At 40.6% G+C, this 24,512-nt stretch overlaps 1 protein-coding gene across 1 annotated transcript; it reads right to left on the bottom strand.

The window, feature by feature from the left end:
• Nucleotides 1-1,219: 1,219 nt before the first annotated feature.
• krt222 (keratin 222) lies at nucleotides 1,220-24,146 on the bottom strand (the record flags this gene model as incomplete). The annotated part of the gene is made up of 9 exons (XM_083906050.1): nucleotides 1,220-1,433; nucleotides 4,193-4,295; nucleotides 4,563-4,783; nucleotides 7,554-7,774; nucleotides 10,062-10,187; nucleotides 13,209-13,505; nucleotides 17,673-17,826; nucleotides 19,659-19,741; nucleotides 23,949-24,146. The coding sequence occupies 9 exons, from the start codon at nucleotides 24,144-24,146 to the stop codon at nucleotides 1,220-1,222; spliced, it is 1,617 nt and encodes a 538-aa protein (XP_083762176.1).
• Nucleotides 24,147-24,512: the final 366 nt, after the last annotated feature.

Below are 24,512 nucleotides of genomic sequence, written 5' to 3'. Positions count from 1 at the left end.
GATTTTAACGGCATCAGAGTCTTTCCAATTTTCAAATCATAGCACTAAACTAAATTATGTTTGATATTGAAGACAGAGCAGTGAGTTGACTGGGAAAGGTTGCATACTTTTGTTTAGAACCATATACTTGTACAAACCAAGTTGATTCCCTCTTCTCAGCCATGACTTCATCCACAGGATTTTTGTGTTTCTCAGCACGAAACATCACACACAACAGCTATTGTGCTAACTGTCGATGCTGACAGTCCGCCTTCACGCCTGTGTATATTCTGAAGTCATGTTAAATCACGCAAGTTTCTGTGAGATTCCAACTCTCTGGAATCGCCTCCCTGAAATCGTTGACTAAAAAGCCAAGTGTGTGGTCCAGTGTCTTGACTGGATCGTCTAGTCTGTGCTTTCTCAGGATTAAAACATGGAAAAAAGTGTGGGGGCAGGCCAGGCATTAAAGTGACTCTGTCCAATCACGTGCAGATCGTGCTAAGTGCTAAGTGAACTCTTCTACATTTGTCCAGATTGCGACCTCAGATCCAGATCATGAAAAACACATTTGGAGATGTTTTGAGGACACATGTGGCCACATTCCTGAGCATGCAAGATTGAAATTCATCCTCAAGTCGCTGAGGTCCTCTGATCTGTGGCAGTTACGGAGGATTTTTACACTGAACAACCCTTATACTGTACGTCAGATTACTTGTAGCCACTGCATGAGCATGAGTTAGAGCCTCTCCTGACGCATAGGACACAAAAGCATAATTATTTTCTCAAAACACGTTGACATTAGGTGTGTTTGAATACAGGATCTGATCTCATGTTGTCACACGAGACGCATTTAATGGCAGGTGTGAATCGTCCACGTGTGATCACATCACTGAGGACGGATGATAATACTGGGTCTAAACGTGGGTCATCAACCTTTTTCTCACTGATCTCCAGAGTTAAGGTCAATGAAGACCAGTAACCTCACACTGAAATGATGACACAGAAATATGTCTGAGTATTAAACTATAATCTTCTCATGGGTTTGAAGTGGCTTCCTGAAACTATGAAAAACTATGAGGAGGGAAATCTCAGTTTCAGTCATTATTTTGAAATTCATATTCATAATTAGCATAATATTAATGACAATATCCCACATGTCAATGGCACGGATGCTATCTCTGTAACTTCAGCATCACTACAAACAGCTGCAAACCAGTGAGTGAGTGAGTGAGTGAGTGAGTCACTGCGTGATGGCTGGGATGCTGCGGGACCTCTTCATGATGAGCCGCACCTCCACGTCAGGGAGGCTGTCCTGTTTGGTCTGGGCACAACCCTCGTCTGCTGCAGCCATGTGCAGGTCGAAGCGCAGCGACACCGACTTCTTCCTCAGTTTGGGATTCCCTCTGAAGAAGGAGCCCTCCCACTGCTTTATCACCTTGTCGATCTTCTCCGTCCTGACGAGGAAGTTTAGAAATCAAATTACTGTAAATTAAACGTGGTGGTAATGGTAAATGGTTTTTGGGAGGTTGTACGTCTCAATTATGCTTAATTTTCTATTGTTCAAGGATTGTGCTTTCTTAAAATGTTGGACTTTAAATGCATGTATGTCATTGCCGCTCTTATCTCATTCAAAACAAAAACACCAAGAAGATACAGCAACTTTTTTTTACGTTGCTGACTTTTTATCCACACAGAACCTGTGTTTTATTTCTTTACTACCGTATATTGTTGTGATTGCTATGGGTTCATGTTCTGTAGGTTCCTGTTTCGTGTTTTGCTATGCAAAAAAAACGTCTTCGGCTTTGTGTTTCAGGAGGTTGGCCGGTTGGCTCGGCAGTCTCCGAGTCGCACACCCACCACCTACTGCTTCATATACTCTGGTTTTGCCAGTGTACTGTAATTTGCAATCCTATCCAACTTTATTTGTAAAGCACTTTAAAACAACCACAGTGCTCCAATGTGTTGAATGGAATGAATAAAAGACATAAAAGCTCACACAAGGAAATAAATACATATTACAAAAAAAAAAAAAAACAGTAAGACAATAAGAAAGAAAGTAAGAAAATACTGTCAAAATCCAAAGAGAAGAGATTGAATTTCTCCTGTGATAAATGTAGAAATGACATCAACTATAACAAGCACACACTGACAGATTTCCAACTCTGCAACATAATTAGAGATAAAAGTTTTTTGGTGTAACTGTTTAGCCATTAAAAATATTTTTAACAACAAGAAAAAAGGAGAATTTTTCACATCTCTGCCTGAAGTATACCTGCAATACCCCCAATGTCCACCAGTGGGCCACGGCACACACCTTAGGAAACACTGAACTGACAAATGTATCAACACCTGGCAGGGGGACTTTGTGTGTTCGTTCTTGTATTTGTTACCTCTTAAGGACCTTTTCTGGCATAAACACTGACCTTGTCAGGACCAGTAGTCCTCATGGGGACCAAATCCTGGTCCTGGTAGGTTGGGGTTAGGGTTAGGTATTAACTAGTTAAGGTTGGGGATAAGGCTTTGCTAAGGCTGTCGAAATGAATGGATATCAAAGCAGTGGCGGAAGAAGATTAGTGGCACAAACCTGTGTGCGTGTGTGTGGCTTTTGTTGATTTGTTTATGTGGCTGGTAACACGTGAATCACAAACAAAGAATTCCACCCATGTCTCGTCCAACAATAAGAGGTGAATAAGAGGCGCCATGCCCTAACATCTCCACATCAAACACAAAGCGTTCCCATGCGGCGCTCTGACCTTTTATTACTCATGGGAACGTCGGCGGAAAAAACGTAGACTGATTCTTGTCTGTCTGACACTGCAGGTGTCCTCCCCCGCCCTGACATGGATGAGGTCATTATTGGGTCAATAAAAGCCTAAGTGCTGACTGAAATACTATGATGCTTCAGAAGATTAAAGAAAATGTGTTTTATTTTGTTGTTGAAACAGGCATTGATCTACTCACTCAGCACTGCGCTAAAAACATTTGTTTTGTTTTTTTAGCAATGTTATTATGACTACACAGTACAATTATGTCTCACTTTGTGGATAAAGTAAAACATTTTGTTCAGCATGTATGGGCGGTTTATTGGCAGCTCACATCCATCATGCTGCATTACCGCCATCTTCTGGATATAAAAAACCTCTTCAGTCCCATCCTCTTCTCTAAATGTCAGAAATACTGTAGATGTACTGTATATCTCAATGTCCACATGCGCTTTGAATGTTCCTCTGAGATACTGACACAAACATACATTAACTCTAGAGCAGTGGTCAGCAACAAAAAGAAAAAAGGTTGATGAATTGCTATTCAATTGCTTTGTAAAATATTGGACCTAAGCCAAATCAACTTGCTGACCCCTGCTCTAACCATGAAACTGCATTTTTTGTTCCTGGACTGAGTACGGTCAAACTGGGATTTGAAGCAACAACTGCTAGCCACCATGTCGTCACTCTATTTATTTCAGTCAGACAATTCATGTTTATTCATGTTTGAATTGAAAAATACTGTATTTAACCCCCTGTTGGAGCCTATAGGTGGATGCTGGGGTGGCTGTTGGTGGTGGAAAGGTTGCAATGAGGCAGCAAATGACCAAGAGGAAAGGAATTGGGCTTGTAACTGGAAGGTTGATGGTTCAATCCACCCCCCACCCCCCACCCTGTGCCTGGCCTGTGTGTGTTCTCTACTGGTGTGTAATTAAATGCAGAGGACAAATTCACTATCACTAACTGGTGTGTGTTATAAATGTAAACAGAGATAGAGGTGGATGGAAGTGTGACAGGCCAAAGGGAAGGGTGTGTTTGGTATGTACGTATTATGTTGAGTGAGATGTAACACAGGCTTCACTAGATTTTATTTAGCCAGGAAGTTCCCATTGAGATACAAGATCTCTATTTCCAAAGAGTCTTGGTCAGGATTTATTCATTTACTTTTATATTTTTTTTACTATTTTTCAATGCTCATGTTCAAAGTCATTAATCTGCTCCTTGGTAAGGAATATAACTCCTTCAGTGGTATGTACACCACCTTTGTTTTGTAGCCTAAAAGATGTCAACATTTAGATGACATTATTAGAAAGGCTTTAATCTGGGTAATGAAAAAATGCTGATGTAAAGTCGTGCCAGCCCTGGCTAATAATAGAAACTGCCTACATTTCAGTCTGAAAGCGAAGGTGCTGACTGCACGTCAATGAAAGGGAACAAAGATCAATACTTACTCAATGGTGCCATGACCCTCTGCACTTTCCCGCACAACGTTGCCCTGGAGAATCTCCTGCGTCTTCACAGTGGAGATTGGCAGGTCTTTATCTAGCTCCGGCTCTGAAAGATGACATCAAGCACAGACATATGGAGTTAGTGTGTTTATGTGTGTTAGTGTGTACCTCTTTAGGACCATTAGTGGCATTAAAATGACATTGTCAGGACCAAAAGCTGGCCCTGATGAGGCAGAACCAAATTTCAGAGGTTTGAATTGTGGTTCAGTTCAGGTTAGGCTTCACTGGTTTTTTAGGCTGTCCAAATGCATGGAAGTCACTGAAGAGTCCTTAAAAGGACAGCCGTGTGACCTTGCATGTGTGTGTGTGTTACCTGTAAGTATGACAAGGCTTTGCTGTCTGTGCAGAATGCTCTTTTTTAGTCCATTCTCTGCTGGCAGGAGTGATGGTATTTCAGGCAGAGGCTCAGACTTGGGTTCATCTGGAGTAACAGCCGGGTCACTGAAACCGTTCTCCAGCCCAGTCTCCGTTGACTCCGCCATAGAGGACCTCCAGGGTTGCAGACTCATCAGCTGACCATCCCGACCCATATACCTGCAGCCATGAAGGATATATGTACAGTAAGTTTTGGTTAAAGCAACATTTTCAAGATTAAGGTATTTGACTATCAACAACTGTGATGTTAATAGCTATTATAGCTTGTCAACTTGGTCAACTTTCCAGAGGCACGACAATAAAGATAGATCTTTTCTATCTTCTGTAATCGGGGCCAACACTAGAAATGTGTCAGCCACAACCAAATCGCTTCAAAATCGGCCTGAATTCATGTTGTCTGATCCTGGCATTAGTTGTTTAAAAAGGGAGAAAAGACAGTATCATAACTGGTATCATTATTTTTAGAAGCTCAACTTTGTGACAAGTACTGGTCACACAAGTGGTATCACACTATTGCCTCCTGTTTTTAGCTTTTATGATAAGCTTGACAAGTTAAGCTCTTTCTCCCCCCCCCCCCAATTTTCTGCTTGTCTTAAAAAAAAACAAAAAAACAAAAAAACATATATATATATATATATATATATATTATAATTCTCAAAAAAATTAACAAAAATTAATATCAGAAAAAAATTAATTCTGGACAATTGTAATGCAACTCAACAACCAACCACTTGAAAACCTGACCAGCAGTGAACAATATTATATATATATGTAATAATATATATATATATATATATATATATATATATATATATGTATATATTCAAAATACAGTACATCAGCTTATACTGATCACATTATTGAAGTCAGCATTTATATATAAGCTTGTCTAGTGTTTTAATTACAATACAATTGTCTTTATTTTGATTTAATGTTTAGATTCTATTTTATTTCTGTCTGTTTTGGTTATTTCTTTTCGCATCATACATTTGTTTTTAGGTTTTTTTGCAGTGAACTATACATCAAAAACAAACACATTTACTTTGAAATGGTGTGCAATATCTTCTTAAATATCTTTAATTGCACCATCATGATGGATTATAAAACTATAACTTTGATTTATAATCACTCAATACAAAATGTTGGGCCCCCTCCATCCAATGAAAGGTTGAGGCCTAACAATGCAGCTGTACCACCCACAGCCACATCAAATGGTCCATATAGGACACACCCGTAGAAATACTGACATACTTAATCCAAGAGCGTGAGTATTGTGACAATAATCATCCGACATCAATGATGCTGGCTCAGACATGTCAGGGAGACAGTGCTGCCAGACTGTGTTCAGCAAATCACAGCCTCCATGAAACAGCAGATAGAAGGAGGCGTCCTCCATACCAGAACTCTGACAATGTGAGGACTGTTAGCTATCCACAGAAGTGACACCTACGTGTGTTGTAAAAACACTTTGTCTTTTTTTTTTTTTTTTATAGATGATATCTGTAATTGAATTAAACACAAGCGGTGTGCCATTTGTGAATACATCAGAGAGGGGGATGTTTTTGAAACTTTTTATCCCTGAAAACATCATGAACCACAGTGAGTCTATATAAACTATTCAGCTTGTTATAGACTATATGCTGTTGCTGTTTTAGCATTTCACTTTAATATTTAACAGGACATCTAATCAAAATGGCACAGTGTGCTGTCAACATAAAAATGAACAGTGACCTGACAGCTACACTCACTTACATGCCTGTGAGACTCTGTGAGAATGGTTAATGGCACTGAATCCGGTTTCACACTCCACTATTGACACGGGGACCGTGGAGACAGCTGTCAGCACTTTGCTCATATTCTCTCCTTTCCCAGAGAGCAATCACAGACTTGCAGGACGAGGAGAGCCAGCACATGTCAAACACTCTTCCTATCTTGGGTTCTTGCACTCCCAAGTGTCAGAAACCGCAGACTCACAATCTCTCATATGTTTGGAGTGCGAGCGCTGGCAGTGTTTGTTACAGATTTTTCATGTTGCAGCATTTAATTTAATGTGTTTTACATAGTCTATGGGGGCGAGGGGGATATATTCTGTCAAAATATTTCAGCAGCGGCAGGGATAAATAGACTGGGGGGGTCTATTTTTTTATGCCATTTATTTGATTAACTAATATACAGAAACCTTTGTGGTTTCATTGATGTGACACAGAAGGACACTGAGGATGTTCTCTTCTCTTCCTCTTACTTGTCACGTGGTCTTTTAAGCCTTAGCTAGCCACCCACTCAGTCGCCACCCTTCTCAAATAAGAGCAAACAATGCACATTTACGATCTCAGGTCGTGCCTCCCATTTCAAATTTTTCCGAAGGAGGAAAACCAAAGGCAGCACATCAGTCGCTCTGCACTCATAACTGATGCAGCACATGTATTAAATTATACTAGGGTTTGAGGTAAAATCTCTTTTCCTTGTCCAAAGTGCAGGATAATTTAAAGGCAGGTTAAAGAAATGGAATATCGCCCAATAAAACAGCTCCATGTTAGCAGACTCTTTGAGTGTTGATTACAGAGTGATGGGTATTTAGGTGATAAACCATCACCAGCTTCATTTAATTTGTGGTTATGTAACTACATAGCAGTGGTGACCATACAGTGTCAAATGTGTGGTCACTTTCCACTCACTGAAACAACAAGTCATGATTGGCTGTAATCCACGGACTCAATCTGTCTCAGCCTGCATTGAAAACACAGTGACAGGAAATGATCTTGTTTGACAGATAGACAAAGCTAACGATTAAGAATCCATTGTGTTGTGCAGACAAAACAGTGTCTGTGCTCATGTCGGTGTTTTTCTCCGTCTGCAAAGATGGCACAACTTAAGTGTTCCGTTTTTTTAAAAACGTATAAGTTCAAATGAACTTCCTGTTTGACCTCACCTGCCCTCTTCACGCTCCAGCAGACGTCGGTAAGTGGCAATTTCTCGCTCCAGCCTCATCTTGGTGTTGAGCAGCAGGCTGTGGCGCTGGCGCTGGGTGGCCAGCCCACCCCTCACCTGCTCCAACTCACTCTCCAAGCCCATGATCACCTGGGAAAGGTCCTGCAGCTGGTTGGAGTACATGCGCTGGGTATTCTGCAATGAGTTCTCCAATCCTTTTTCCTGTACAGCAAGAGAGGCAACAGGCTATTAGCTTAACGATGCACATAGAAAGCAATAATGATATAATTGAACATAATGGCATATTGGTTCTAGAATAAAAAAGGAAATAATCCATCCATGGTGTCTCACCACTAATGAGTACTGTGCAACTGTACATCTGTGAAATGCTGTGAAAATGATTAATAGAATAATTCAATCCAATTAGACCTTAGGCAACCTTTTTAAAAACCTAAAAGAAGAAAACAACTCCATAAAGCTGAGGTTTGCTGAAAAAAAAAAAATGGACCGAATTGTCAACGTAAAGCCTTTATTTCTCAGCCTCTCAAGCAGCTGCATACGGGAAATGAAACAGGTAGCACAGTTCGGGAAACCCCCACGCTACAGCAAGCCCGAGCAAGAGGTTAAAAACCGTTTTAAACTTTTGACCCTGATCTAGAGAGGTGGAGGCCGGGCTGGTGGCGGCGGCAAAGCTTCGCCAACGGCAGCGACTGTGAGGCAGCACTGATGTAGCAAGAAATGAGGGAGTGTCATTTAAATGGACCGTCGTGGTGAGAGAGTGTCTGTGATTAGAGAGTGACTAATGGACTGAGGTCAGCTGGCGGTCGTATCATGACTACGTGCAATAACTAATGCAAGGCCTTAATGTAAGAGCTTTGACCTTTAGGTTTCATGGTGTCATAATGTTCATCAACAATTGGCAAAGCATTCAAAATGTTGTCATTTTTTACGTTTAATTACAGTCAAGCTCCAGGATAACGTAAAGTAGGACAACTTTTCTACCACTAACGTCATAAACTGAAAACTATTAGGCATGAGCATCAATCCAAAAATCCTATATCACATGCTTCACGATACACAGATGTTTATGGGAGAGGAGTATTTATTACACAGTTGGAAAAGTACGTCTTTGAAACAGCTTAAAATGGCACAAATGTGTGGATAACAGCTTCATGGTTTGAAAGTATCAGTGGATGCTCGAGTTGGAGATATTGGTATTGGACATGAATAAGTGGTAAAAGCTTCTAATGGTCCAGGGAAGATAAATTATGCACTGTATAGTTTTTTATTTGTTATGTTGCTATTTTACTTTAGCAATAAAAAATGCTTTTTATTGATGTCATTCTTTACAGCACGTTGGTCAACCCAGGTTGTTTGTGCTCTGTAAATAAAAGTTAAGTTTAAGGAATCTTAAAATCTATCTATAAAGCAAGTTGTGTCTGTGTCTGTGTCTGTGACCTGTGGCATATCTCCCTGACCGTTAGGCAGATCGACCTAAGATTTTGGATATGAGTTGAGTATTAGCCCGATGGTGTGCATCCATCCAGATGTTCACACCAAGCAGGGGTGCAGGCAGGATTGTCTTGCATAGTAAGCAGAGTCCCCCCCCCCCATCTGCAGACACTGTGTCAAAAAATATGTGTTTGTTGTACAGACATGTAGACAATAGCCTACTGGTAACAAACCATGTTTGTTAAAGAGATAATTCGGAATTTTGGACATAAGACCTATTTTCCAACTCAGCCGGTGTGATGGAGACGTCTGGAGACGTTTTCATGAAATTTCACTCAGTTCTTCTCGTTGCCGAGTTCGCTGGTGCTATGGCTAGCGCAAGTTAATGGTACCTGCTAGCATGGCATTAGAAACACTCATACCGACTCCACAGTGCACCCGAGGCAAATCAATTGTAACGGCAGACTATCGATGTACATATCTGTCTTCATACATATCAGTTTTCATTAGCCCCGAAAAGTACGTGTTTTATGGAGTTGCAGACATTGGCAGGCATATTTAGCTTTAGACGTTGCAGTGGTCTTAGCATGCTAATACATACTTACTGGCACTGCCTTAGTGTCTATAATTTGACGTCTTACTCAACAAATAATAATGTGCTTCACTATTTTTTCAGTGTTTTTGGAAAACAGTCCTTTTAAAAATTCAGTAATAATTATATTATAGTATAAATATAGTATATATAGTAATATACAGTGTTAAAAATAAGGTATTTTGCTAATTACCAATGCTCTTAATTAAATACGGCTGTGGCTAATAATTGTGTTAAGCACTATACAGTATATTCAATACTAGATTTGCTCAATTTTGTTTAATCCCCTGCGAATTATTTTTCAACTTTAGTAAAATGAATGGCGTCAAACTGCTTTGGGAAATGGTTGTCAGGAATTTCATGCAGAGTATGCAGACAAAATAAATCTATATTGTACTGTGTACATGTGATAGCTGGAGTAGTTGGCTCAGGTCATACATGTTCATGTATTGTATGTTGTCTTACCAAGGCATGCAGGGTCTCGATCTCCACCTGCAGGGAGTGCCACTGCTTCCTGGCCTCAGTGAGCTCAGCCCGCGCCTCCCTCAGTGCAGCACCGCCGAGACTCACCTGAGCCCACGCTGCCTCCTCCTGGGTGAGGTGAGAAGGATCAGACTTTAACAGAGAGACACATGTTCATTTCAATTCTCTGCACGTGCAGAATTCATGTATGGACGAGATAAATGTGTGTTTGTAAATGTGTGTCTGTGTTTGTAAAGCGGTTTTGTAGTCTTGATGACAATCGTTCAAAGCTACTTTACGCTACATGCATCTTTGTGCACTGAATTTCTTCCGCACGTCTTTCTAAGCCATTCACACACAGGGAATTGAACCCTCAACCCTCCAGTTGAAAGACAACTTGTTCCACCACTCATCCACCTTCACCAAAGACAAATGAGACACACCCAACAAGAGCCACGTACATCCACCTACAAACACACACACACACACACCCCCCACACCCACACCCACACACACACACACACACACACACACACACACACACACACACACACACACACACACACACACACTGGCATTCAGTCAATGAGTATGTGGTTCTGTTGGTTGTGTGCGTTTCGGCTTGGGTAAACAGAAAGAGCAGCAGACACCCAGGCCTGTGTGTGTACACAAAGCTGTTCAAGCTGCACAGCTGTTAGGCCTTTCACACTCCTCAGCCCATATCACACAGCGAATCTGTCTCAGCACAGAGTGTTTTGACAACAAATACAAAAGAGGTACGCGTTCTTTAAGGAATGAACGTGAAATAAATTATGCTGATCGTTTTCCTCAAACACTTATTATTGTGGTTATGTGGTAAAGTCTGGGGATCCTTTATTTCATTGAAAAAGGCAGACTCTACAGAGAAATAAACTTTTACATTTGGCTTTTTCTGGTTGGAAACTGACATTTGAGAAATCCATAGAGAAAATCATTGATTTTACCTGACAGCACACCACAGTTATTAAGCATTTGCTGCCTTCCGTAAGTTGAAATGTGTTATCTTATGACTTTGGTGTATGAAATCCTTTCTTTGGACTAAGTTAGGTGACACTAATTTATAAAATGAGGCAGGAGTAGACCTGCAGGTCTGGCGTTTTACAGCAAAATAAAGGGAAAATATACGGCAGATATTGTAGACATGCTCCTCAAAGGGAGTACTCACTTTATAGTAGATATAAAAAACATAATCAAAAAGACAGTCCCTATTTACAAAATCTCATCCATGTGTAACAGTTATTTTAGTGGGACACAGACAGACAGACAGAGTCTGGAGTAAACAATGTTTCATAAATAAAAACCTGTCCATATTTAGCACCGTGGAGGCTTCCAGCCGTTGGCAAAGGCACTTTTACTTTGACTGTCAGACCAAAGTCATTGTGATGTAGCACACTAACACTGAGAGCCCTCTCAGTCTGGGTGCCTTTGTTCCTGGCAGGTGGTTAAAACAATAGTCGAAAAAAAGCTCATAAACCAACTTTATGCTGCTTTTACTGGATAAAGGATCAAATGTAAGCAAAATATTATATATATTTTATTTATTGTATTTACTTGTTTTTATTTTATTTTTTCTCTCCCACTTTTTCCTGTATTTACTTATCAGGTGTCCGTACTTATGACACAAAAAAACGAAGCATTGCATAAACAAAAGATGGTCATATTTTGGACATACTTACACAATAAAAATATTTGAAACAACAATAATTGTTATAATTAAGTTATTATTGGGATCTTTAATGGGCCTCAGTACCTGACCTGGTTTGTTTTTACTCATGCATTATATGTTTTAGAAATGACAATAAAGATCCTTGAATCCTTGAAAGTCATTGAGAACACGCACACTCATGCCAGACATTTTATCAACACACATGTTTAACTATTTGTAAACACAGATATCTGATCAGCCAATCACAGGGCAGGATGTAGACATGGTCAAGACGACTTGCTGAAGTTCAATCCGAGCATCAGAATTAGTTACAAAGGTGAAAAATGGCATAGTTGTTGTTGCCAGACAGGCTGCTCTGAGTATTTTCGAAACTGCTGATCTACTGGGCTTTTCACTCGCAGCCATCTCACAGAGAATTTTACAGAGAACGGTCCAAAAGGAGAGAAAATATGGAGTGAGCGGCAGTTCTCTGGACCTAAAGTGTCTTGCTGGTGCCAAAGGTCAGTGGAGAAAAGCCAGACTAGCTGGAGATAAACAGTAACAAATAACATCTTGTTACAACCAAGGTATGAGGAAGACCATCTGTGAACACATCACATGAACCTGGAAGCAGATGGGCTGCAGTAGAAGAAGACCACCACCCTTTATCATGGGTCCTGTGCACCTGAAGTGGCTAATCACAGAAGGGATATACGTTGTGGTCAAGACCATTAAATCAATCACAAATTACCACTTTAACTGGATCCAATGGTGATATAAATTACAGCCAGTTTATTGAAAAGTCAAGCATACGAAGCAGGAAGGAACTAATAAATAACCACCGGGGGGAGAGCTGGTTGCAAAAAGAATGTAAGTCTATGGGAAAATAACCTTGGACTTCTCACTTGATTTATTGTCAAATCAAGAGTAAATTGCCTCTATAACTAGTTTCAGGTCTTTTTGAAAAGAAAATCAGATTTGTAAACCATGTTTCCATAAATAGGAAAATATGGTCAATCTTGGCACATAATGATTCATTTAGTTGTTACCTGGTTGCACGTGACGTTTGTGAATTTCTGGTTTCAAAAACGGACATGGCACCAGTCAAATCATGAGGAGTCAAAATTGGATTATATAAGGTTTGCAGAAGACCATCTCTAAACGCAAAGACCCTGAAGGAAACAGGGCTACAGCAGCAGCAGACTGCTGAGACTGGGCACTTTATGAGGTACATGTGAAGTGTCCCGTGAGCATGCAGACACATATAAAGAAAAGAACAAGGGAGAGTCATAGTCTGCAGCCTTTCACCACAGTCAACAAACAGCCCACTAACCATTCATCTCCAGCACAGACAGCAGAGTCTAGAGTGTGTCTTGAGGGTGTGTCAGAGCTGGCAGTGGACCAGGTGAACATGAAAGAAGAACAGAAAACAAAGAGAGGTGAAGATGCACAAAGATGAAACATACCTCACACAGAGCTCCTCTGTGTGCTGCTGCTGCTGCTGCTGATGATGATGATGCTCCAGCTCCAGAGTGGCTAGGCCCCACCAAGCCTGGATGTGGATTTGAGGCGGCCCGCAGGCCACGGGGTCTTTCTCCAGGGCCGGGAAGTCTGTTATGGTCGCACTGGGCTCTGATTCGATCGAAGAGCCTGGTGAGCTCCATCCCTGTGCCATCCTCCTCCTCCCCTTCTCCTGATGCTGTTGCTGTGGCTAACAGGACATCGCAGGAAGCAGCCCGCTGCAGCTGCTGAGCCTGGGCTGCCTGCAAACAGTGAAGCAGAGCAAGCAAGAGTGGGAGGGGGAGGGAGAGAGAGAGAGAGAGAGAAAGGATGAGAAGAAGGTGAGAGTAAAGAGAGATACAAAAGAAAGGCACTGGGATTAAATTAGTTTGTCAATGTGCAGGTTAATGGATGGAAAGGACAAAAGGGCAGGAAAGACAAGAGACAGAGGGTTTGTGTGCATGTGTGTGAGGTATTACTTATGTTGTGGGGACCTATACCCGTTTACACAATTATATTATGGGGACTTGTCTTCCTTAGGGGACAAAAAGCGATATATCCCCATAACAATTATCCAATCCAATCTAATCATAAAGCACATTTACAGGGTGGATCAAAGGCAGTACACAAGATACAAAATCAACAATAAGAGGACAAAAAAAGATTAACAATACATAAGTTAAAAGACACTAAAAGAAACATTCAACTTGTTCATGTTCAGCATTGTCTCAGTTCTCCTCAGATCTGAGCTGCTTCCAATAGGCATGTGCATAAGTTTAGGCACCACAAAAGAAACATTTTGTGCATCCTCCTTTTGCAGAAATAACAGCCTCTAAATGCTTCCCATAGCTTCCAATTAGACTCTGGATTCTGGAGGAAGGTATTTTTGACCATTCTTCTTTACAAAATATCTCCAGTTCAGTCAGGTTTGATGGTTTCCGAGCATAGACAGCCCGCTTTACATCACACCACATCTTTTCAATAAAATTCAGGTGTGGGGACTGAGATGGTCATTCCAGAACGTTGCATTTGTTCCTCTACATGAATGACTTAGTAGATTTTGAGCAGTGTTTAGGGTCGTTGTCTTGTTGAAAGATCCAGCCCCGGCACAACTTCAAATTTGTCACCGATTCCTGGACATTGTTCTCCAGAATCTGCTGATATTGAGTGAAATCCATGTGACCCCAACTTTAACAAGATTCCCAGTCCCTGCACTGGCCCCACAGCCTCACAGCATGATGGAACCACCACCAAATTTTACTGTAGGTAGCAAGTGTTTTTCTTGGAATGCTGTGTTCTTTTTCCACCATGCATAACGCCCCTTGTTTTGCCCAAATAACTCTATTTTAGTTTAATCAGTCCACAGCACCTTATTCCAAATGTGCTTTAGCATACCTCAAGCGACTCCGTTTTTCTGCATTACTCTTCCATACAGCATCTCCTTGTAAAGTGTGCTGAATAGTTAAACGATGTACACACTTCCTCTTACATATGTGACAACAACCGCGGTGAAATCAGTTTCTGGTCGGATATTCAACAGACATTTGCTCCAGATCCAGCAGCACCCTCCTGCGTCTCTCCCCAGAGATAGGTATGATCAAGGCTTGTTCAAAATCCGACCCATCTCTCTTGACTACCGCGGTCTCACTTACGGACCATCAACTAATTACCGTTTAAATGCCAACTGTTGGTCAAATAATAATTATATCTCCTTCTCCCAAACAACCACCTGTTATTGTTTCATCTAACAAAACCCAACCCTGATAAAGAGACACCAATGCCTGCAGGTGTCTCTATCTGCTCAGTCTCCAGCCTATTTCACATAAACGCCTATTGAATTGCAAAAGGTGCAGCAGGCAGGATAATTGTGCCATTATCGAGAAAAATCAAGTTCAAAAAAGAGAACTTTACTTCTGTAGCTCGGGACTTTTGGGGAAATCTGCGCCATAATGGGAGTTTCTATTGACTGCTCGTCCATCTGGGAGAAAAGTTGCTTTTCCAGCATCATGTTGCTAAGAAACCTAAAAGAGGGTTGGACAATTAAAGCAATACAAACTCAAGTGTCAGAGATGGAGCCTTAGGTTGCTTGTTGTATGTGAACCAAAAGTGTCTCTCATGTTTATATGATTATCTATCTATAAAGCATGTTGTGTCGGTGTCTGTGTTTGTGTCTGTGACGAGTATATCTCGCTGACCGTTAGTCAGACCGACCTAAGATTTTGGATATGGATTGAGCATGGCCCGACGGTGTGCATCCTTGATTTTCTGGAGTAATTTTAATTTTCGCTGATTTATCACACTGCACCGGGCAGGGGTGTCGTCAGGATTAATATGTGTTTGTTGTACAAGCTCATAACTTTAAGGACTGATGAGTATTTTATTGTGACAAAACATAGTTTTACCAATTTTTGAATTCATTTACATAGGACATGGATTGCAGCACTTCACTGTTTCCAAAGGGACAAGTTTCAGGGGAGCCCCACCCCATGCCAAATAGTGTGAATAGGTGCATAGGTCTTACTTTGGTGATAGTCATGCCAGGAATACATAATCAGTAACCCAATTTGCTCTGGATGTCCATGGCACATACTTCCTATGGGCACTGCACTAGGTATTATGGTATGTTCCAGCTGGGCAGCCCATGGCTGAGTGGACAGGAAATTTGGCTTGTGACAAGATGTTTGCCGGTGTCCCTACATGGTCAAGGGCTAGGGTATGCCTGAGAAAGTTACCCAAACCCTATTGCTCATTGTTAATTGTACACTCTAAATTTACCCAAGCCAGAAAGGACATCCAGTGTACTCCTAGTGCTGGTCCCAAGCCAGGATAAATGGTGCCTTGTGCCAGGTAGGAGCGACCCCTAGACAGGGAGAAGCCAAAAGAAAAAAACTGGATACGTGTTTTTGACCATTTTTGACCAATTTTGGATTTGTTTGCTGCTTTGGACTTGGATTACCTATATATCTACTTTTAAATTAAACCACTTAACTTATTCCCGTATCTGGTACCTAAGTCCTTTCTGAGCATACCCTGATACAGGGTATACAGCAGGGGTTCTCAAAGTTTTGATACCTGAGGGTCAATTTAGGATCCCAACATTGGACTGAGGTCCACCAAAGGAAAAAAAAAGGAAAAAAAACCCAGAAAGAAATCCCATTTGTACTAATTTTAATGACCAGATTGCAGTTCTACAGTTTAGCGTTAAGTAATATAAGCGTTAATATAATGTAATTTAAGCATTAATATAAAAACGCTTTATGATTTACTAGGTAATTACCCAGTATTTTGGCCATTGTTCACATTTCTGTTACCATATATTTACCACGTAAATAGCTAGTAATTGGGGGCTGTAACTACCTGCTTATTACCAGCTTATAACCCAATAATACACTAAAATTCACCATATAGAAACCAGGTAAATACCCAGTATTTTTGTTTCCACTTATTGGTCTGTATCCAGTAATGTCCAATAAACATTTAACAAGCTTAGTAGCTCCTGGATTAAAACTATCAACTGTAATTCATTGAGGGCCGCCAGAAATGTTTCTGCAGGCCGCCATTGGCCCCCGGGCCGCACTTTGAGAACCAATGGTATACAGGGTAATGTAAATGTAAATAACTCAAAATGTCCCTCGGTAGACTTGTGACCGGTTTTGCCATGGCTGGACACATTATAAGCACTCAGGTTGAGATTAGACAATAATATTGTATAGTGTGAGCAAATGAAGTCGTGAGCTTTGGCTTTACATCATAGGCGATTTACTCCAACATTGGGAGTTAGACTTAAACAACATATTTCTAAGATAGAGTACAGGTCATAACAGCAAACTGATCTTTTACGACCATCCATCCATTGTCTACCTCTTTATCCTTAGTGTTATAAAAACTCACCGCTGACACTCTCCACTCTCCTGGTCATGTGCATTTGTTTTTCAACAGTCGGTGAACATGCTGTGTCTATTCTTTTTCACTGGCTCTGCCATGATGAACGTCGACAATAACGCCATCGCTGCCTTGATTTCATAGCTGGTACATGGGAAGCAATTGTGTTTTGAGACTACACAGGATGTCCTGATTCTGAGGACTCCTGATTGGTTGCCCTGATCTTGCAAGACTGGATATTTGCTCACAGACAGTAGGACATTTAACCATCACAATGACTCAAATGCTGTTAAATTGGGGTACAAATCCTGCATAGTTCTGCTTTAATGTGCACAACGCCTGTGTGGGCCTCTTACATAACATTGCTATTTCCAGCCTCCAAGTGTTTGCCTGCACGATTCAAGAGAAACAGAAAACCCTACAGCAAGTGAGGTTTTCAATAATGGAGTAGGGTTGTTTCATATTAGAGGACACAGTAAAACAAGCAGACGTTTGAGGATCAACTGAAAAAAATTATTATAATCTGCATTTGTAGAACATTGAGTGACCTTAAAGTCCTGGTGCATCTCCTCCAGCTCTCTCATGGAGTGTTGAACTTCTTCCTCCAGCGTCACGTTGCCCTGGTCTGCCCTCCTCTTCGTCTCCCTGAGAAGAGCCACCTGTTGCTCCAGACGTCGGGTGTTTTGCTCCTCTGTCTCACACCTACAATGTCAACAGCCCAAGTTATCTACTGGGCCCGATTGAGTATTTAATGTTAATCATTGAACACACAAACCTCATGTACAGTGAACACAAGGAAGTTAGATGAATCCTCCTCCTTTTAAATGGTTTAAAAAGTAGAATAAAGGAAGTAGTTATATAATATAATATAATACAATATATACATATAAGTGTTTTTATGTGCTTTCTTTTTCACACAGTTGCCATTGTTAAGCTATTACTTTGTTATTACTGCAGAATCAAAATGTTGCTACCATAATATTGCTTCCCTATCCCTATTACTGTGGTGTAATGTAAAGTTCTGAAACCTCGACGTACTCAGCTGATTGTATGAGAAAATGCTTTAAGTCAAATAGATCAAGTGTCTGTCCTTCATGGGTTAATGGCTGTAAGTGATGATGAGTGTGTGTGTGTGTGTGTGTGTGTTTGTTTGTTGTGGGTTGGCTCAGTATCACTCATTTGCATCAATACATAAGTGAAAGTGCTGACACGACACAAAGCCCAGCCCTGGACTTGTACGCAGGTCGGTTCACAGGAGTGATACTGCTGATGAATATAATGATAACACAGGAGCAGCAGCATGAAAACCGTCATGGTTATTCCACTTTCACTTAGTTCATTTAATTAGTTGATGGACCAGTGATGCTAATCGCACACATTTGTCCAGACTTTGAACTCTGGAAGTGATGCTTTAACACAAATTCTTTCCCACAATCTGAATTTCAGTGAATGTAAACCATGCACTCAGATCACAGCTGCCATTTTGTGTTCTCGCTATGACAGAAGATTGAAGATTAACTGTTCAAAAAAGGGGCAACTAAACCCCTTTTTCTGAAGATAACGCTGCCCAATCCCTGATTTTTAAAAATGCAGTTTTTATCTCAAAGTTGCACATTTTTTTTATGAAAAAGTGCAAATATGGGACTAACTTAATTCACCTAATTAACTTGAATTTTCTCTAAAGTAATAGTAAACATGTCTGATTTACTGTATGATAGCAGTAGTCACAGTTCTGGACAGCACTGGAAAAAGTATAGTTTCCGGGGTATAGTAGACGGGCATGGAATTTCTTATTTTGAACTGTCGAGTTCTGTTTTGAACTGTTCCCTCGGTTTTGTGACCGCCCCGACGTCCTGGAGCCCCGGAGCGGGTACGGCAGCCACCGCCTGCCCCCCGCACTGGAGCCCCACAGCGGGGAGAGCACAATTATCATGCATAACGTTATTCCATCTGATATATCCATCCCTCGTCAACAGCTAACGTTATCGTAAATTATAATACATCTTGATCTTTACTGAGAGAACAGAATTGTGTGTCTTAGAGCCACTCATTTATGATAAAACGCTCGCCATAGTCGCTCCTCGCTCGCTGCTGATGTAGGATACGCCGACTGCTCTGGCAACCTCGTGTCTGGAGGGGGAGGCGGATATGACTCGCCGCAGTATTTTGAATTTGAGTGTAGTTTCCGTTTTTAGCCACATTCTTACATATGGCGCCTTTAACTTGAAGAAGTTTGCAGTCGGAACTAGAAATGTCCAAGGTCATGGGGATATTATGTAAATTGGTTTACACAAAATATTAGTATCCATGTATGCTGCTTTTTTTTTTCAAGTAAAAAGGATAAAAAAGTTTTAAAATTTAAGAGTAAAATGAGGTCCAAATACAAATGTACAAACACACACAGATGTATTTCAGCTGCAGAACCGGACCATGAAACTAAATGGAACTAAGCCATTATTATTTTGTTTGACGATTGCTTTTCCTACTGTGACATACACCAGGTTTATTAAACCAGAGAGCCAATCACAGCTAACCTGGTGTTGATGACAGCAGCTCTGGACTTCATGTTGTCCGACTGTAAGGCCAGGTGAGCATTCTCCACCAGCAGTTTACCAACCTGAAACAATACATCACATCACAATACATTAAAGCCATGACAAAGTTATTTGTTTTTCTGTGAAAAGATATAAATATCAACAGTCTTTGTTCATTTATTAATAATGAATGCATGAATGCAATGTATTTCACTTTAATTTCAAGAGCTAAACGATGGAATTGGACAATAAAACTGAGGTCGCTACACGGAATTCAGCTCCAAAAAGACTTAAATTGTTTTAACACCTCATTTATCCTCACCCCAAATACCGTCATATTATAAAGATAGTCTTACTTTAACAAAAAAAAATGAAATGATGAAAACTTAAAATGACTATTAAAATGTTCAGTTTGGGACAAAAAAAACAAAAAAACAATCTTCCAGGATGTTTCAAAACCCGCAGGAGGAACAAAAGGGCGTCTCTATCACACACATTAGAAATGTGAACACACCTTTACACGTTGTGTTCTTATGAAAACAGGGCTAAATACACCCATGCTGAAGGAAAAACACAGATAACAGCTCTAAAAAAACATTATATACTCAATATGTAGGCGATGTGTTATACCACTGAGCCACTAATGCTAAATCTTAACTCCTCTTTTTTAATACATTAACTTTTACTTCTTATACTTACGTACATTTTATATCAGAAAATGACTTTTGATAATGAAATAATGTCATAAAAAGTGTATCCCTTTTAGGTATTTAATACAACACTGACAACAACAAAGTAATCAAAACAAAACAATTATTACAAAATGGATTATGTTTTATTCTGAAAATAACACTTTCAAAGTCGTAATGGTGTTTGACTTCCTGTCCCTGTAAAACACAGGCATTCAGCGGGATCCCTAAAATGTACAATATACAATAATTTATAGTTATTTTAAAGCAAAATCAAAAGGTTAATTCACAATTTCATTCTCAAAGCCAGTTGTTTGGCAATTAAATATACAAGTTCTCTACAAGTTTTTATTCTAATATAGACTAAATTTTTAAATAACTAGATAGTTGTGAACATCACTTACATCTTCTGGTATATTTTATTTACTATTTAAACGGCGACAATTAATTATAATATATTTTTTTCACACTTCAGAGGACACGCCCCCAGATGTCTCAGAGCAGGGAATATTACTCAATTTGATTTAAAACATTATTTTTTTATTAATTCAACTTCGGCAAGGTTTCTGTGGGCTGCAACAATCAATCAAATAATTTAATTAATCAGATAAATTAATTGGTAACTAATCTAAAAATTTATAAATCGCTTGAGAGTATTTTTTTTTTCAATTATTAATATAAGTTCCCAGATTTTTCAATATTCACTGGTTTCTTTGCTCCCTATTACAAGCAAAATCTTTATAACTGAATTATTTTGGTACGTGGACAAAACAAGACACTTGATATTTGTGGTTTGGGAAACAATGATCAATAATTTCTGTCATTCTAAGGATCAAACTACAAAAACAGTCACTACTTTACAACTTTACCAACTTATCACTAATCACTGTGTTGGTGCTTTAATCAAAATAGAAGACATAAAGGTGAATAAAAATAGAAATCCTACATCATGTTAACATGAAAGTGTTTCATGTAAACCAGTTTTGACATGAGTCATGTGGTTTACAACAAGTACAATAATTCAAACATCCACTTCTGCACGTCTCCGAGCAGGAAGTGACACTAAAACCAGGGAGGAGTAGAAAACCATCATGTCATGTGACCGACGGCATGACTGCTGTTAATGGTCTACTCAAAGTCGTGTAGAGTTCAACATTCTTTGTCTTTGTGTGACAGGTGATATTCCTGTGGCTTTGATCCAGGCCTAATGATACACACACATACACACACATACACAAATATCTGCGTCTAACCCTCTGCATTACCTTCACATTACCTCTCACCTTGTGGACTTTTGTGGATTGTGACTGCTTACTGCAGTTGCAACTAACAATTATGAGTTTAGGAGTCAATTATTAATCAAAATTGTAATTGTTGTGACCTCTGGTAATGGTGGCGCGATGCTAACCCTGCATTTCTCACACTTTAAACATTCCTACCCACCTTATATTTTAAAACAACTTGGGAGAAAAGGAGCACTGAAGGTGATATGCTGAGAAGAATTAGGGGTCAAGGTCAAGGACAACCTTAAAACAGAGTTGCTCACAAACGAAGAAAACATGTTTGAAGGTAATGCTGAAGCTAACTATGAAGCGGGACCGTATCTATGTTCCCCGGGTCCTATGTTCCCCGCTTTGTATGTGACCGGGGAACATAGGACCCTTTCTCTAAAAAAATGTTCCCTGTTGTTCACCCAAAAGGACCCGGGGAAAATAGGACCCTAACCCTTAACCTAACCCTTACCCTAACCCCTAACCCCTAACCCGAAGCCCAACCCTTACCCTTACCCTTACCCCAACCCTAACCCTATCCCTAAGACTGGGAAGGACATTAGTGAATGAGCAGGTGGTCCAACTCCAGTCCAACTAAGTGTATGCAGCAGTAATCAGACTATGAATCTCATTATCCAGGTTTGTTAGTCCGACTAAGTTCGATTTTAGTCGGACTAACATGTTTTCATGACATTAAGCAAACCAAATTGTTGTCTTAGTCCTAAAATCGGACTCTTAACGTGCATGTAAACGCTCTGATTGGAAATCCTTCGCCTTCACATGTCATGAACTGGTTTTCCAGTTTCCTGTCTTAGTGCAAAAACATGCAACTAACCGTGTTGCGGAGGTTTTGATTATCAGGTGAATCGACCAAAGATGGAGTTTCTGGAGTTAAGCTGACAAGCTTTATTGAAGACAGCTCAGATCTGAGGAGAACTGAAACTGTGGCAAACATGAACAACGAGATGTTAACAGTTGGGCATCCTCTGTCATTCTGCCAGTGAATCTCAGAGTTAAGTTATATAATTGGTCTGGAGGAGACAGAGAGAGACATTGGGTCAAGATGTCAAGATTCCTCTGCAGATACCAAGAGTCAACCTTAGGGAGGACTGTGTAGTCGAGTTGTTGGTCCTTTGTCCCAGTTAGGTTAGGTTCAACAAAGATAAAATGAGGCATGCTCAAAAAGACAAATTATGGGTGCCAGTGTTACAGCCTTTGTGATTTGCCAGTTTCAGCTGGTTTGTACTGAGTTGTTGTTGGTTTGTGCTTAGGAATGTAATTTCCTGATTTAAAGAAGGCTTTTCTCATACAGAGCGTAGGTGATGGTGTGAGAGTGAATGGCTGTTTGTCTCCCAATGGTACTACTAACCTGTCCAGGGTGTGACAAGAATGTCCTCATTAGAACTCGGAAAGTTTTTATGTGTGAATTGTTGAAAACACTTGAAAAATGTGGAGGAGGAAGAGATGGCGATCAGATAACAGCAGAAGTTGATGATGTAATAATTATAATAATAAAGAAAACAGAAACACTGTCTTGTGATTGGCCAGTACCCGGAAGTGACATATTCAGCACGCCTGCTCTCAGAAGCACAGCTCCCGCCTCTGGAACGGTGGATGCACTGCTACTGATTATCAAAACATTGTTTTAACAATGTTTAAAAATAGCTTCTTCACGACTCCCCGCCACAGTCCCTTTTATGACTTTGACCCGGAGTCAGACCCAGAGTCAGAAGACCCTGACGCTCGTGAAACACCTCCACAACGGACGTTATTCTTCTTCTGCGGTTCAATGTACGCAACCGGATGTGCCCGGAGCAGGAGGATCTGCTGTTCAGGAGAACCGCTGTTTACGCAACCGGACCGGGTTTTTTCAGAGATCTCGCTGAGCCCGAGATTATAATAAAACACAGCGTTCTCAGCAGTGACTGAACTGTTTGTTTTGAACCCTCAGGGCTTCTTAAACAAAGTAATGACGCAGATACACACTAAAAAAAAGCGTTAATTGGAACTTCCGGTCTAGGTCCGCTTTAAATCAGGGTTTCACCAGTTCCCTTAAGCCAGACATTACACACAGATGTTCCCATGATGTTGTACACGGCTGTTATTAACACTCTTTATCAACACTATAATTGCTTGATGCTGTGATTATACAGTACATACTGCTTCCCAGCCAATGATGATGCATGATGCTACTAATTTTTTATTTTTTTTTAACCTTGAGTGCAAATTAGCAATGTATGCTGTACTTTGACGTTGTGTGGTTGTTTGGTTAGAGTTTAAATGTACAAGATCTTGTCATCATTATAAATCTCAACAGATGTGAGTCTGACCTGGGTACGGAGCTCCCTTAGTGTCTCTTCCTGTTGGGACCAATCCTCGGAGCACGAGCTACTCTTGATGCCCCAGTTGGCGATCTGATCCTCCAGCTGACAGTTGGCCTCCTGCAGCTCGTTCACATGCTCCAGGAAGCCCTTCAACCGGGCATTCAATCCCCACATGGTTTGACAGGAGTCCTGCAGCAAGTCCATGGAGACCTGAGAGACTACACACCTCAATGTTTACAAACTATTTCCCTACAGTCAAATGACATAAGACAGCCAGCGTAGTGCCAGAGATGGTCGCAAAAGATAGTACGCACACACCACACTATGAAGTTAAAACTTTCACTGCAAACAATCTGCCACCCAGTCGAAGATCACACACACATACTGCCAGAGGCGTGCACTCGGTAAATATTTACCCAGCAATACTCACCCGAGGTAATGTGACCTGCCACGGATAAAACACAGCAAGTGAAGTAACAGGTAGGAAAATTCCTTCAGTCTGTGCCTGGTCACACTGAGCTGATCCACCAGTCACTAGAGCTTAGCCACATTCCTCCACAATCAGCTGGT

This window comes from Microchirus variegatus (assembly GCF_963457635.1).
Source record: "Microchirus variegatus genome assembly, chromosome: 19".
In the NCBI taxonomy this organism is placed as follows: domain Eukaryota; kingdom Metazoa; phylum Chordata; class Actinopteri; order Pleuronectiformes; family Soleidae; genus Microchirus; species Microchirus variegatus.
Note: the sequence above shows the minus strand (reverse complement) of the source record. Positions and strands in the feature narration are given on the sequence as shown.